This window comes from Nymphaea colorata, chromosome 12 (genome assembly GCF_008831285.2).
Source record: "Nymphaea colorata isolate Beijing-Zhang1983 chromosome 12, ASM883128v2, whole genome shotgun sequence".
In the NCBI taxonomy this organism is placed as follows: Eukaryota; Viridiplantae; Streptophyta; class Magnoliopsida; order Nymphaeales; family Nymphaeaceae; genus Nymphaea; species Nymphaea colorata.
In genome coordinates, this window is record NC_045149.1 from 20,440,349 (window position 1) to 20,454,709 (window position 14,361).

The 14,361-nt window shown below is 39.0% G+C and overlaps 2 protein-coding genes and 1 non-coding gene across 3 annotated transcripts; all 3 read right to left on the minus strand.

Moving 5' to 3' along the window:
- Positions 1-1,253: 1,253 nt before the first annotated feature.
- LOC116265996 (non-specific lipid transfer protein GPI-anchored 3-like) lies at positions 1,254-2,965 on the minus strand. The gene is made up of 3 exons (XM_031647031.2): positions 2,608-2,965; positions 2,454-2,516; positions 1,254-1,556 (listed from the first exon to the last, which is right to left on the minus strand). The coding sequence occupies exons 1-3, from the start codon at positions 2,945-2,947 to the stop codon at positions 1,462-1,464; spliced, it is 498 nt and encodes a 165-aa protein (XP_031502891.1). The 5' UTR covers positions 2,948-2,965; the 3' UTR covers positions 1,254-1,461.
- Positions 2,966-4,601: 1,636 nt separating this feature from the next.
- TRNAR-CCU (transfer RNA arginine (anticodon CCU)) lies at positions 4,602-4,674 on the minus strand. Its single transcript has one exon. It is a non-coding gene; the product is annotated as a tRNA-Arg (tRNA).
- Positions 4,675-5,778: 1,104 nt separating this feature from the next.
- Positions 5,779-7,921, minus strand: LOC116265308 (non-specific lipid transfer protein GPI-anchored 19-like). Its single transcript, XM_031645861.1, has 3 exons — positions 7,627-7,921; positions 6,902-6,958; positions 5,779-5,870 (listed from the first exon to the last, which is right to left on the minus strand). The coding sequence occupies exons 1-3, from the start codon at positions 7,919-7,921 to the stop codon at positions 5,779-5,781; spliced, it is 444 nt and encodes a 147-aa protein (XP_031501721.1).
- Positions 7,922-14,361: the final 6,440 nt, after the last annotated feature.

Below are 14,361 nucleotides of genomic sequence, written 5' to 3' on the forward strand. Positions count from 1 at the left end.
AACAAGAAAAATGACAGCATATCTAGAACTTCTTTCTGAGGTTAATTTGAGTTGTTCTGGAGAAAAGAGAGGGAAAAGAGTAGGGACAAGAACCGGTTCATTTGGCATCTACAATGGCACACATAATCTCAAGATCAACACTCCTCAATACCATCAAGCGAAAAAGACGCTGACACAAGTTTGTGCCTAAACCCAGTCCAGTGTTCAGAGGCCTTGCTCGGGCTCGGGCCTGACTCCCTTATCTCACACTAACTCTCTCGTTTAGTAAAGTGAGAAACTGTTTTTTGACTAAAGAGACTTGTTCATCTCCAAAACGCCATATGCGGAGAAAGCAAGGTATATATATATATATATATATATAGAGAGAGAGAGAGAGAGAGAGGTTTTCAAAACTATTGTTTAAATGTTGCCACTTTTTAAATTTTGAAAAGCGCATTTTCTTTGTGTAATATGCATACCAACGTGTTATATTTACTACATTTATTTATTTTTTTAAATATTCATACCCACTTAACTTTTGTGTCAAATTTGAAGAGTAAAAGGTCTCCCATCTAAACTTCAAGAATGTTATGTTCATATTTCAAAGAGAAATAGGGATGTCAATATATCTAATTTGCGTTGGACATACGATCGAACGATTTAAAAAAATGGAATATGAAAAAAAGATTAAGATTTTAATAAGAAATTAGATAAGAATTAAAATTAACAAAAAAATGTAATATGAAAAAAAGATTAGAAATTTAATAAGAAATTAGATAAGAATTAGAATTAACAAGTGACATTTTATCCGATTCAGATTCAGGATTTACTTTTAAACCAATGTCTTATAACCAACCTCCTTACACATAGAAAATCAGCCAAATTCAGTTCAAAATTCATATTTGGATGTGAATGTAAACATCAGATTCAATTGTAAAATCAGGTTTTGTAGATAAGGTTTTTTTTTTCTTTCATATTTGAATTCAAATTCAAATTCGAATTTGAACTTGCCAAAGTTGATATGATTAAGAATATATTTAATTCGAATCCAGTCAGTTAACATCTGTAAGTAGAATAAAAAATGCCTGAATGAACGCAAAGTCAAAAACAGCCTAGCAGCATGTGCCCCTCCTTCTATTTAATTCGACGTTGGAAGGCAGATGCGCTTCTTAAATTTGGATTTTAAAGCATTCATGATTCGCCAACGCCACTGTAAGTTGAAACAGCCAGGCCCACGGCCTTTAGAAAATTGAATTCAAACAGTCGCAGTGAAATGCAAGCAGAAACTGCCAATCCGCAGAATTCATTCTGAAACAAGATATGACTATTAAATTAAGACGAGCCACCGCTCGCCATAATGCATTACAGGAAGAAACAGTAGCAGAAAAAGGAAGGCAAGTGCAGGAGAAAGAGACACGGAACAGAGGCAAAGACTCCAGAGCGAAACCACCGACAACGAAAGCATCTCAAAGAAGAAGGAACTCAGAGTCCAATAAGTGATGCGGGCAGTAACACGAGCGCCCACCATGGCGTCACGCCCCATCCCAACTTCGTAGCTCCGCTGCTACTGTTCGAACCTGCATTTACGATGAATCGGGACGATGAGAACGGAACAGGTTTTCATGTTCTTGACTATTTACCAGATGACGTAAATTTGTTAAAAGAGTATTTTAGACAAGGTATGAAGATGCCATTATGTTTATGAATACTAATTTAATATAAAGCATATTATAAATCAAGTTGATTTGTTAAAAGATACTGACTTTTTATTATTAGAATTGATCCCATAGAGGCTATTATTTTTTTATTATTAAAAACACATTTAAACTAAAAAAATTAGATTGGATGGTATCTGGAAGGTTTGACTGAATAAAAAATAGCTTGAATGGTTTGGTTGAACAGGTTAGGGTTTTGCCTTAATTTATAAGTAAGCACAATATGAAAAGTACAATTCACTTTTCTATATGTACAAAGAATCCCAAGATCAACTACTAAAATTTTCTTTTGTCAAAGAGCGTGCGTCATATATATATATATATATATATATATATATATAATGGTAAATCTAGTTTGATCAGATAACCATTTAATCAAAACTCCAACTTGATGGATGGTTAAAACCATAAAAAGAAAAAGGTGATGGTTATTGTCCTTATTGGTCTCACTTTTTTCTCGAAGCAAAACCATGAAACAAGAAAAACTGGAAGTTGTTCGTTCATGAGAAAATCAACTCATTTTCCTTGCTTTTCCTTTTTCTGTTGGAGAGATTACAGTTGGGGATAAACGAAGAATCCGTCTACAACTCCAAAAGAAGAACCGATGCATGCGACAAAACATTTTTAGCGGTTGCCAGTGCATCGGCGGCGATCCCAAAGATGCAAATTGCAGGATAACTTCCTACCCACTATCCTCCCCAGAATCTGCCTTTCATAGTAATTATCTAAAAAATTTTCAGAGAGAGAGAGAGAGAGAACCTGAACCGGCTCCAGGGGTAGATGAGGGAGACGGAGTTGCGGATGATGGAGGAGTAGCCGAAGCTGCGGAATCAAACCAGAACAGATACATGAGAGAGAGAGAGAGCGAGAGAGAAACAGAGAGAGAGAGAGAGAGAGAGAGAGATTTGCATACTAGTGTTGCAGAGGCTGAGACCGGCTTTGATGCCGCAGAGTCCAGGCAACTCCATCGCTCTCGTCTTGTTGAGTCCGAGAGTTTGAAAGATAGTGTCTTGTTTGTAGAGGTCACAGAGGCAGGAGAGCTCCTTGCTCACCGCGTTGTTGAGGGCGCTGCAGCATTTGCTATCCGGCTTCGTCGACGCATTGGAGATGTCCTTCTGGCACACCACCAGATCGTTGACGCATGTGGAAGTACCCTGGGCGCTCACACCTCTTCCTCCCATCCCCACCATCGCCGCCGCCGCCGCCACCACCACCATCAGCACCGCCACCCTTCCTCCTACCCCCTTCTCCATCCTCTCTCGCTTCCTTCCAATGGAGATCGGTTCTGAAGAAGAAAAGGTACTTATACGATCGAGGGGACGAGTAAACCGGATATACGCGGAAAATAAATGTCCTGGAAAAAATTTTTCACCGAGCGATCGCGGTGACCAGGGGAAACCAAGTTGGGCTGCAAACGAGGGATGTCTTCTACAGGAACGCGTTGAAGTTCCGTGGGCCCCGCCTTTCCTCAAAGAGTCCCGTGGCGCCGCGATCCGATAAGAACGAGGGATGTCTGTGTCAAGGGGCATAACGTAGCTGGTTGGGTTAGGGGCCTGTACTAAGGCAGGTCTCTAGTTCGATTCCCGTGGGTGTTATGTTCCTGTGTCTTAAGGCGATAGGGCGCGGCATCTAAGCTGAAGGGTGCACCGTTGCTATCGCTGACACCGATGCATCTCACGACCCCGGAGACAGGAGGAATGGGAGGGGGCCTTCGGGCCTTTTTCGGGCGGTGGGATTAATACCCCTTGCTCACCCGAAGAACGAGAGACATCTTGTACGCATTCTGAAATGCACGAAACTAGGTGTTCCAGTACCAGATTCGTAGAACGCGTAGGAACAGGTGCGCCAGCGTACCTGGGTTACATGCACATTCCTAAACAAAACAAATAAAAATATTCTTAATAAAATACAAAAGAAGGGTTTTGATAGAATAACAAAGAGATTGTAAAAAGACTAAAGCGTACACTTCTGTTTTGGAGGAGTGTATATTTGTTGCTGGATCGATCTCATCAAACGACTATTCTTCTACTAATTCCTATCCTATCATTTTTCAATATTCCCTCTAATATATATGAAAAGGATATGATAAGGTGGGCGACATACATTATACATATACTTGAAAGTGGGGCACTAAGACTTTGTTTTGGCTGAGAACAATGTGTATATTTATTACGGTAAAGGGGACGTTGGTGGAGCTTTAAAGTCAATGAATAATTTTCAACCATTCGGTGAAGGTGACTCCTATCCAGCCCTGCACCATATTGGCCTCTGCTCTTGCACGTTGCTCGGTGGCCCACAAATCTCGTTGTTGTTAAATGAATTATATCGGTTTTGAGTCCTTTGGGTTCGAGACCTTACGGTTATTTTCTTCTTTAACTCGAATTAGCGTTAATTTCATCACAGTTTAAAATTTTAATGAGTTTCCTAACAATATTTTCTACCCCAACCAGATGCCTAACGCCTCTCATACCGATAAGTAACGAAATTTTGGCTCGATTCAACTCAAAGGAAACAGCTAAGGGTCGTAACTGATAAATTTCAAATGGCATTTTATTTGGGTTGCCCCAATTCTTATCCTAACTTTTAAGGCGGATGCGAGCATTTATGTGGTGCAGTCCCTACTCTCCACAGCCACAATTGCTTTGACAAGAATGGGTAAAGATAATGACCCAGCTTTAGCAGGAACTGTGTTTAAATCGATCATTTTGTGGATTTGGGTTGTTTTGAACCGGACTCCTATTTTCCTTTCGGGCTCAGAAAGTGGCGTGGCTTAGTACAATAGAACGGGACAATCAATGGAGTGATGGACCCAATACACGATCTATAACAGCCAGGTGAAAGAGGGCGCCCCTTTAGCTTTATAAAATTTAATTGATGTGTTCTCAAAGAAAAAAGACGGTGGAGAAGCGCGCCAGGTAGGGGTCGAACCTACGACTTTCTGCTTAGGAAACAGACGCTCTATCCACTGAGCTACAGGCGCCTGACATGCCAGTTTTTCTCAAAAAACTAAATAAGAGTATCTATAGATTCTTATACCTTTTCCCATTTTAATCCCGTCGTGTGACTGCGTTTTACACATAGCTTCTCAATATTTCCACCTAAGTAGTTCAGAATCTTGTTTGGTACCGAACATCTTCCCATTTCAAAACCATGAGGCTTGACACCGACAATATATATATGTACGTTCTATATAAGTTCGGGTTTATGATCATCACAGCGTCTTCGACAATTGTTATAATCTTTTCATAGAGCATTTGTACCCTTCTTGCTTCAAGTTTGTGTTATTTTTTTTTAGAACAGAATTTCACATTATTCGGCTTTCTTAATGGCTCTTGTCCAAATTCTGAGAATTCTGATAAGTGGCAGAAGATCTTTATATATATATATATATGTACCGAAGATAGTGCCCATTATAAAGTCATGTACTTTTATTATGCCAACCAAAAACACAATTGTTGCCACACTTTTTTTAATAAATTGAGGTCAAGCCGCCACATGTTTGTATTGCCCAACAACTTGGCTCATATATCTAATCCTGCCAAATTGGCGTTAAATAGAGAGATCTTCTAGTTAGCAGAATGACATAATACAAGAGATCTATTGTTTTTCAATTAATTGTTGGGTCATAATCAGTGACATTATTACTGGCAAGTGACTTAATGCATGTTGCATTGCATAGTGAGCTACCTAGAAAAATAAACATTTCAACTTGGAAAAACCAAAGAATCAACAAACAAGCCCCAAGATGCATAATGTGAGCTCAGATGTCAATTTGAATCTTGTAGGTGCTACTTAGTTATATTGTAAATGGTGGCAGATATTACTCTCGAGTTGAAAAGAATAACCATAAGTTTCTGGCATTGTTGTTCCCTCATTCCGCTCATTGAGTAAGATTAAACAAGCAAGAAAACTCAAACACACAATTAACACAAAGGCTTCTGGCAGGATGAATAACTGATGGAATGTCTCCCACCTCAAAAGTGGATTCTTTGTTGCAGACAAAATTAACTAAAACACTCAAGTGAACTGTTTCCAAGATAATCATGCCAATTTGGGGAAGATGGTATCGTAATTCATGCATAGCTCAAGGGATGAGGATGCTGGCAAGAATCCATGCAGTGGCAGCATTGCCAATGGTCAATCTTGAAACTTTGCTCTGAGTGCCTGAGTTACGGCCTGCAGAGAGATCAACCTCATATATTAGAAGCCTAAAACGCTATTTGAGTGTAGAAATTGCTACAACCAACAGTGTGCCGCTTTTTTGGTCTAGGAGTAGTTAGAGTTAGGGATGTACAATGAGCAAGCCCGCCTCTAGTCACACTGCTTTGCTCGAGCTCGAGTCAAGCTTTATGAGGCAAGCTCGTGCTTGACCTGGTAAATTGAGTTTTCATCAAAAAACACTGATATACCTTTCAAGATTAACAAATAGAGGACAAAATCCGAGCAAGTTTAAACAAGTCGAGCTCATGCAGCTCGAACTTGACTTGTTTTTAACTCGATTTTCAACTCAAGTTCGAGCTCAAGTCCTTCATTAAATGAGTCGAACTCAAGTTGAATGTAAGCGGGCAAGTTTGAGTTGAGCGCGAGTTGGTTCGACTCATTGTACATCCCTAGCTATGGTTCAAAACCCAGAAATTCAATACTTGTGTAAGCTTATGCATGTCTAACAATGGTATTATTAGAACTAGAAATTTTGGTGAGGAAAGCACGCATAATAAACAAATGTATTTGTGCTATAAGCATTTGCCCTGAAATTTCTCTTTGGCGGTAGTTAACTAGTTGCAAAAGTGACATGCTTAAATAAGATACTTCTAGAGCCACTTTAATTTAAACAAATCGTATAAAAGTTCTTAAGATCCGAATTAAGGAAAAAGTCAGCCCAATCAGCTTAGGTCTTTCTTCTCAAAACTAACTGCAAAAGAACTAATCATCTTATTTGCAAGAATGATTTGCACATACTCCTGTATTATTCAATAAATTTCCAAAGTATGGCCTAGTTACATATGCAAGCTCAGTTTCTATGTTTTCTTATTTGTTGAAGAAAAGAATTTCGCGTAGAAAGTTGAGAACTACCCAACCAAGTTCTCGGGGCCTGTTTTTTAGAATAAATGTGGAATTCATGAAGCTGAAAACTATATGAGACGTGCATATCATTCAAGCCATGTTACTAAGAAAGAGAGAGAGAATGAGAGGGCGAGAGAGAGAACCTGGAGGTGAACCTGGAGATGAAGGTGATGCTGGTGCTGATGCAAATTCATTGGAAGCTGTACATGTACAAAAACAAGGAAACCTATATAAACATAAGAGAGAAATTTTATTTTTTATATAACTTTGCATGATGTCATATCTTACGAACCTGTTTGGCATTAGGAACAAAGTATAAGTGTTTCGTGATTGCTCTTCAAAATTGTGGTAAATTCATTGAACATTTGAGCAAGTATCCCAAGAATCTATCCCAATTTTGCGGTAGGTTTATAGAATACTCACATGATATTCTTAGAGAGTGACTTTTGTGTGCGCCACTCGGTGCACACAAGGCATGTACGCCAAAAAACGGGGTTGGAGTTGTGATTGGAAATTATTTACGTGCTTTTGTGTGCGCCACTTGGTGCACACAAGACATATACACCAATTTTTAGTCTTTTCATTTTCTTTCGGTTTTCTTTTTGTCTTTACAAAAAGTTCTCTTTTTCTATTAGCCAATGTAGTTTTAGCCATTAAGCATATGGTGCATCAGACGGCTCCATAAATCACCAACCATAGGACCATAACTCATAAATCAGTTTACATATTTTTCATGTATATTAACCAATGTACTTGCTTTCAAAATCATGTATATGTCTATTAAGAAAAACGGAGGCGAGACGATCAATTAAAAAATACAAGATGAAATACCCACCGATGTTGCAAAGGCTGAGAAAATTCTGGATACCGCAGAGGGCAGGTATCTCAAGGGCCCTCGACCGGCTGAGAGGTTGGCTGCCGCCATGCTCGAAGAAGCTGGCCGAAGATGAGTTGTAGAGGCCGCAGATGCAGTCCAACTCTACGGTGATGGCCATCCGAAAAGAGGCGCAGCAGTACTTCCCCGGCTCCACCAAACCGCTCTGAATGGCAGCAAGGCACGGGTACATGTACTTGGCACAGGAAGGCAACTCCTCCCCTGCAGCCCTTCCTCCTCCTCCTCCTCCTATAATGGCTATAACCACCACCATCACCGCCACCACCATTGATTCCCTCAACCCTTTTTCCATTTGAACTTCGCCTTTGCCCTCCAGTTCTCTTTCGGCACTGTCTTGCTTTGTTCGTTAACCTGCAGATTGCTTCCTTCTTTTCTCAACGTAGAACTCTGTCTAATTGACGAAGTCATCGGGTTGAGGTGAACTTTTAAGATCTCAACCATAACGTGCTGCTCTTACTCGGACCCTGGGAAGAGAAGAATTATCGTCGACGATGAATCAACATAAATGGACGTGCTCCCAATTCACTGACTATATATTTTTTATATATACATATACCCAGACTTGAAGAGAAGAATTCTGTGTGCCATTGATCTGAAGAATGTCATACGGTGGAGATGCAATCTTTTAAGGAGTCAAAAAACCTCAATTAAGGAAATTCATTTGTTTTTTCAATTGAGGAGAGTACTCTTTGAGTCTCTAGAAAATACAACTAGTCTAATCTTAATCATTCTATCTCCTTAAAATCAATAACCTAAACAATTTTCATCAAATGTAGCATATTATGAGGGTCTGGTAGCTACCTGTTTTCCTTTAGAAAGTATTTCTGTATAATCTATTTGAAACATTTAGGCAAGCTAAAGTTTTAAATTGGTCCTTTGATAGTTTTAATCAGGGATTGATGTATGTTCTTTTTTCTCCGATAGGCAACGTGAGAACATTGTCTGATCCATGAGATTGGCCAACTGGCCGTTGACCTCCAACTCTTGGGTCTTTATCAAAACCTGTTATGGAATTAATACTGGTAGCCATTAATTGGGCTGGACAGCTTTTACGTTAATGTGATTAAAAGTGCTTTTCAAACGTTGGTAAATGATTAATTGTAATTATAGAATATCAAAAAAAAAAAACCAAAAAAAGGATGATAGTGTAGTTTTCTCAAAAGATGACCTTTTTAGGAAACACTACTAAATTACTAAAGGCAGAGCTTTGGTGAAGTTTTATGAGAAAGGTTTGAAAACATCACTAAAGACTGACCAAGGGGAGGACCTTCTTTGATGTTTATTGGGAAACGTCACTGAAGACAGAGCTTTAGTGAGGTTGATGGGTTATTGAATATGTATCTGTAGTGGCTTTTTCAGGAAGCGTCATCGAAAGTGCTACCTTTACTCACGTTTTCTTTTCTTGTGTCGTTAAAAGGACATTTTTGTTTAACATTAAGTTTGGTTCTCTATGGTGTGGGCAATTGCCGGATCCAGTTACTTATTGATGGACCCGCTTTCTCAAATATGGCTCCTTATGTTTACTTTCTCGTATGGAAAACTTTGAAGCAGAAACGCTTACTGGGAGTTGGTCGAAAAAAGGACTGGGGTCCTTCTCCGACCCTCTTGAACCTCCTTCAATTTTTGAATCCAAGAATCTTGGACATTTGCCAAGACCATGTTAGAAAAGTAGAGACTGATTTACTGACATTTTACATGGCGTCTGTAAAGGTTGCTTTACTGGCATATTCTTTTGCGTCTGGTGAAGACTAAATTTCCCGCGTCCTTTTTTCTTGTTTTGCTTCATAATGGCTATTTATCTTTTTCATATATAATGTGAATTACGTAATCCCAAAACTACGTAATATTCCCTTAAGAATGCAAGCATCACTTAAAGAAATTAAGAAAATGCACACGCAATTTAAAGGCGGCTCAACATATTAAACTAATAATTAAGCAATTCGCACAGCATATGTCGCTAAAGCAGAGAACATTAGGGAAAGGAGAAAAGTGGAAATCCCAAGAGAATTTCTGGACTACGTGTGTGTATGACGAAGATCAGCCATTAATAGCTAGCAGCTCAGGGCACAAGCATGAACGATGATGCAAACAGGAACAAAATTAATGGTGCCAGCCATAGCTTCACTGCATTTTTCAGCCTCCCTGCCGAACTCTTGCTGTATGAACCTGCGCGATATTAGATATTAAACACAGGTCCAAGAAACTACTTGACCTAAACCAGTGAAGCTCATGTCCACGTAAATCATGTACTTGTCCAAGAAGGTCTCCTTGTCGAATTGTCAGATGGGGACTGAATGAAGCTCACTGATCCAGTTCTAGGATCACAAGGAAAGACCCCCACTTCATAATCTTTTTACTTATCTTCTGTTTTCTACCAAAATTAATTTATTATTGCTAGACTCAATAAAATAATTTTAGCAACTGTTCCTAACTGTTCATGTGTGAAACAACTTTAGAAATAAGTATATAACTTCTTAAAAATCGTTCTACACTTTGTAACTTTTGTATATACATGTGTGAGTGTGTGTGCACGTAGAAGGAAGGAGGAGTCTGATCACCTGATGGTGGGGATGAAGAGGGTTCTGAAGATGGTGTTGAGGATGATGTCGAGGATGCAGACTCTACTACAAAACCTCAAGAAAAGCGAGAATGAGAAAATGACTATAAGAAAGATCGGTAGAAAGCGAGAGAGGGAAGGAGAGAGAGAGAGAGAGAAAGACCTCGATTCATAAGCCTTGGAGACGGTGATGCAGAAGATTCTGAAGTTGCCGATGGCGTTGATGTCGGGAAAGTAGGTCCATCTACAAAACCAATGAAAGAAGTAACAGAAAAAATGAGAGAGAAAGAGCCATTAATCTGTCCATTTAGTTTCCATGAAGATGAAGATGATTATATCTACGTATAGGGCAAATTGAAGTACTACTCACCGTCGTCGCATTTGCTGATGTCGGCCAAACTGATCCCGCAGACGCTGGGAATGGCCAGAGCGCGACTCATCGAGTCGATGGGGAAGGTGGGGCCGAAGAAGGAGAAGAAGGAGGAGGGTGAAGATGACGTGTTGAACAGGCGGCACAGGCACTCCTTCTCTCTCCTCAAAGCATTCTTGACGGCGACGCAGCAGTCGCTCCCCGGCAGCAGCTTCACCACAGGGTCGGTAATGGCGGGGAGGCAAGGGGACAGATCCCCGATACAAGGAGGCATGCGCTTCTCTCTACCTCCTTCAACGGTGATTCCGGTCACCGCCAGCAGAACCACGATCAGCACCCTTGCTGCTCCCTCCATCACGATAACTCCTTCTCTGCAGGTTAGCTATAGAAATTATACAAGAAACGAAGAACTCTCCCTTCCCAACCAACTATCTCTTCCTTCCTTCCCTTCCGCTACAGGGAAAGAACATGGTGAGTTCTCCTTTTAAAGCCGTCTACAAGGATGCGCCATGGAAACCTGGTTCTGCAAGTTGCGTTAATTATAAAACTACGGATTTAATTTTCCAATCTAGAGGCTTCCTTTGCTTGAAACTTCAAAAGGTCCTAGTTATATCTTTTCCTTCTCTTTAACGGCGCTATTTTAGAGGCAACCTTCAAGTCCGTAACTATCAATGGCAGATAAGAGAGATCCACGCTCCATTTCCAAGAACTGCTGAGATTTGAATGGTCCTCGACTCCAAGAACAAGCAGCACCCTGGAGTTGAAAAAAGCAGGATCTTTAGTTTTACAAAATTCTATACCAGACACTAGTCAAACTCGAGTTCCAACAAAGATTTTTGCAAATTTTCGACGTAAAAGCATTTGAAAAAAGGGTTAACATGTATGGACCAGGTCCACCGATGACACATAGAATGTGGATTACAGTACTTAGTCAACATGATGTACAAGGTGTGATGTGCAAGATGATTTGAGTAATTGAATCATATTAAGAGTTTTAAAAGAGGTTGATGAGAGTGAGGACGTGAACCTCTTGAGGGGCGTTTGGATGGCACCTCAAAACCAACTTCAAAACCAGGTTTTTGACATGTTTGGGTGTTATCAAAATAGGATATGAGAAAAACCCAGTTTCTACAAAACTTGGCTTTGTAAAAGAGATCCCTCAAGTTATTAAAAAACCAGGTTTTAAGTGGATCAAACTAGGTTTATGGTGTGTTTGGATGTCATCAAAACTGGCTATGAGGAAAAGAACAAGTTTTGACGAAACTTGGTTTTGTAAAAGAAAGTGAACAACCTATCTCCCCTCATGTTATTTAAAAAATCAGGTTTTGGGTGTGTCACCAAAACAATGACCTAGGTCTTTAAGACTCATTAAAAAACTTGGTTTTCCAAGTTTTCAAAAAAATGGATTAGATAAGAGTGTCATCCAAACGCTCTCTTAGTGTTTTGGGTTGAACAGCCTTTGATGAACATAAAATTGGACTTGCTGGCTCCAATGCCATGATCAGCTCGTTCGAGATCAGCACATCAGTATAGACATCTTTTGATTCTATACCATCACATCTTATGGTGTTACATACTCTTGTTTGAAGATGAAACACTCGATTTAACCATGTCATTCCCTATAACATGAATTATTTTTCATATCAATATGATTTATTATTTTCATTAATATCGATCTATAAGATTGAGGTATCCAATACCATGAAGGAAAACAACTGATCATCGAGAATATGGAAGCACGAAAATGTGGAAAATCACATTAATTTTCCATGTCTGGTTATGTGGTTCCACTATATATCATCATCACTACGCAATTAAAATATGACAACTAGATAATGCACAAAAATTCATAGGATCCCTTGGGGTTTTCCAATGAATCTGACTTGAGAACTCACAAGCTGACTTGTCACTATTGAGTACTCTATAAAAAGGTGGATGAGCACACAACTACTAGTTAATTGAGCTTTTATGTACATAATTTTGATGTGTTGCGCCAACCGTTTCTTCCATTGATTCATCGACAGATCTAATGAGTCATTTGATCTAATTAACCAAGTGAGCAAAGAATTTATCTCCATATACAGTTCTCATGTTTTGAAAACCTGCTGCATAAACCGATGTATGTATGCATATGCACGATTGTGCCTGTGTTTCTTTGCATTCTCCTTTAAGTTTGTTCATGTTTCGCTGTAGTATATACGTTTCACATTATTTGATTTCTGCTTTTCTATAATATACTACTAACCTTATATCCTTTTGTAACGTATTTCTTCAAAGTTTACAGAAGTCGACCCATATTGACATAAATTGTGAGGAATAGACAGATAATCTTCTGCTTGCCACCCTAGTTGCAAGACGTAAACTGGGTTTGGAACCTTTCACTGGAGATTCATATTGTAAATGATTAAGCACATGGAAAACTTACCCTACGTATGTGATTTCCTTCTTTAATTAATCTGTAGGGGTTTGATATGGAAGCCATGTTTCACCTTGTTCAATATGAGTTTTGTGTGGTCACAGGTTCATGTACACCGTGAAGAACATCCATAAGGTTGGTTCCATTGTTGTAAGGATGGTTCAACTAGAAATGAATCAACAATTTGCCAATAATTCGGTGAATCGGCCGGGAACCGGTTTGAATCATCAAATGATAATAGAAAATGTATTTTCTCAAAAAAAAAAAAAAAACTGTCATAATTAACGCCTTCGTTTCAATGTATACGCCCACAGACCTATGCTATATATAGCCAACTTAGGGTCTCGTTCTTGTAACCCTAGATTTTGGGTGATGACCTAAAAAGACGAAAATGTTAAAATATTGCACCGAAGTCCGTGGACGCAAAGGTGTCGTCCACAAAGCCAAATTCAAAATGAGGAGTTCAATACTCGAGGTGTGTCTCTGTTTGTATGGTCTTGTTATGGTTCACCTAACCCTATCAAAACGAAAAATAATATTAATAATGATCACATAATAAAAAGAACTGTAAAAAAAAAAAATTGCTTGTGAGTTATGATTTCTATGAAACTTTTCTGTTTTCTTTTAATGTTCTTGGTCTAATCGTGTGCAGTAATTCCTATCATGCGAGTGGCTATTCCAATGTGGTACCCTCTACATAATTGGTACTTATAATGTGTCATATAGTATTAAATGCATGTCCTACCGCTACATGATCAACCAAAAACATTGCATTTTTTGGTAGAGCACCTTCTCTCAGTAGGGTTGGGCCGGCCGGATATAAGACAATCGGGTGAGATTGGTTAAGGGCCGAGCCAGAGGCCCAGCCATTTAATAATCGGACTAGGCCGGGTCCAAGACTTATTGGGATAATATCTTTTTGCACACCAAATGAACCAAGTTTGTCTTTCACTCGACCAACACAACGCTTAATAATAGTTTTCCAAGGGAGTCTTCCTCAAGACCATCAACACATCACTAGAAGTTTCTTGTTTATATAGTTGCCAACAGTTTTCGAGGTATTTTCATAATGTTTCTTGAGAGTAAACATACTTTTGTTTAAGTTGTTTTTATAAAATATGGGGAATTCGATGTCATATGAGCCCTTCAATTTTACATATTGTAGAAATACAATTATATTTAAAAATAATTAACTTAATATATGTTTTCCATCAACTTATTCTTAAGATCATATCAGTAAGGTTAAAACTTAAAAATACACCATAATTGTTGTATTTAAGCAGGTTTTTGTCATTAACCTTATGACATGGGACCTACCAACTACTATATATATATACTATCTAGAATTACTCAACCATCTAACCA

Bases quoted from the DNA above. Each gene is read 5' to 3' on its own strand.
- LOC116265308 (XM_031645861.1), bottom strand. From the start codon at position 7,921: ATGGTGGTGGCGGTGATGGTGGTGGTTATAGCCATTATAGGAGGAGGA. The intron at 6,959-7,626 runs GTATCCAGAATT...GTACATGTACAG, and splicing joins TGAGATACCTGCCCTCTGCG to CTTCCAATGAATTTGCATCA. The intron at 5,871-6,901 runs GTTCTCTCTCTC...ATCTCTCTGCAG, and splicing joins ATCTCCAGGTTCACCTCCAG to GCCGTAACTCAGGCACTCAG.
- LOC116265996 (XM_031647031.2), bottom strand. From the start codon at position 2,947: ATGGAGAAGGGGGTAGGAGGAAGGGTGGCGGTGCTGATGGTGGTGGTG. The intron at 2,517-2,607 runs GTATGCAAATCT...TTGATTCCGCAG, and splicing joins TCTCAGCCTCTGCAACACTA to CTTCGGCTACTCCTCCATCA. The intron at 1,557-2,453 runs GTTCTCTCTCTC...TCGTAAATGCAG, and splicing joins TACCCCTGGAGCCGGTTCAG to GTTCGAACAGTAGCAGCGGA.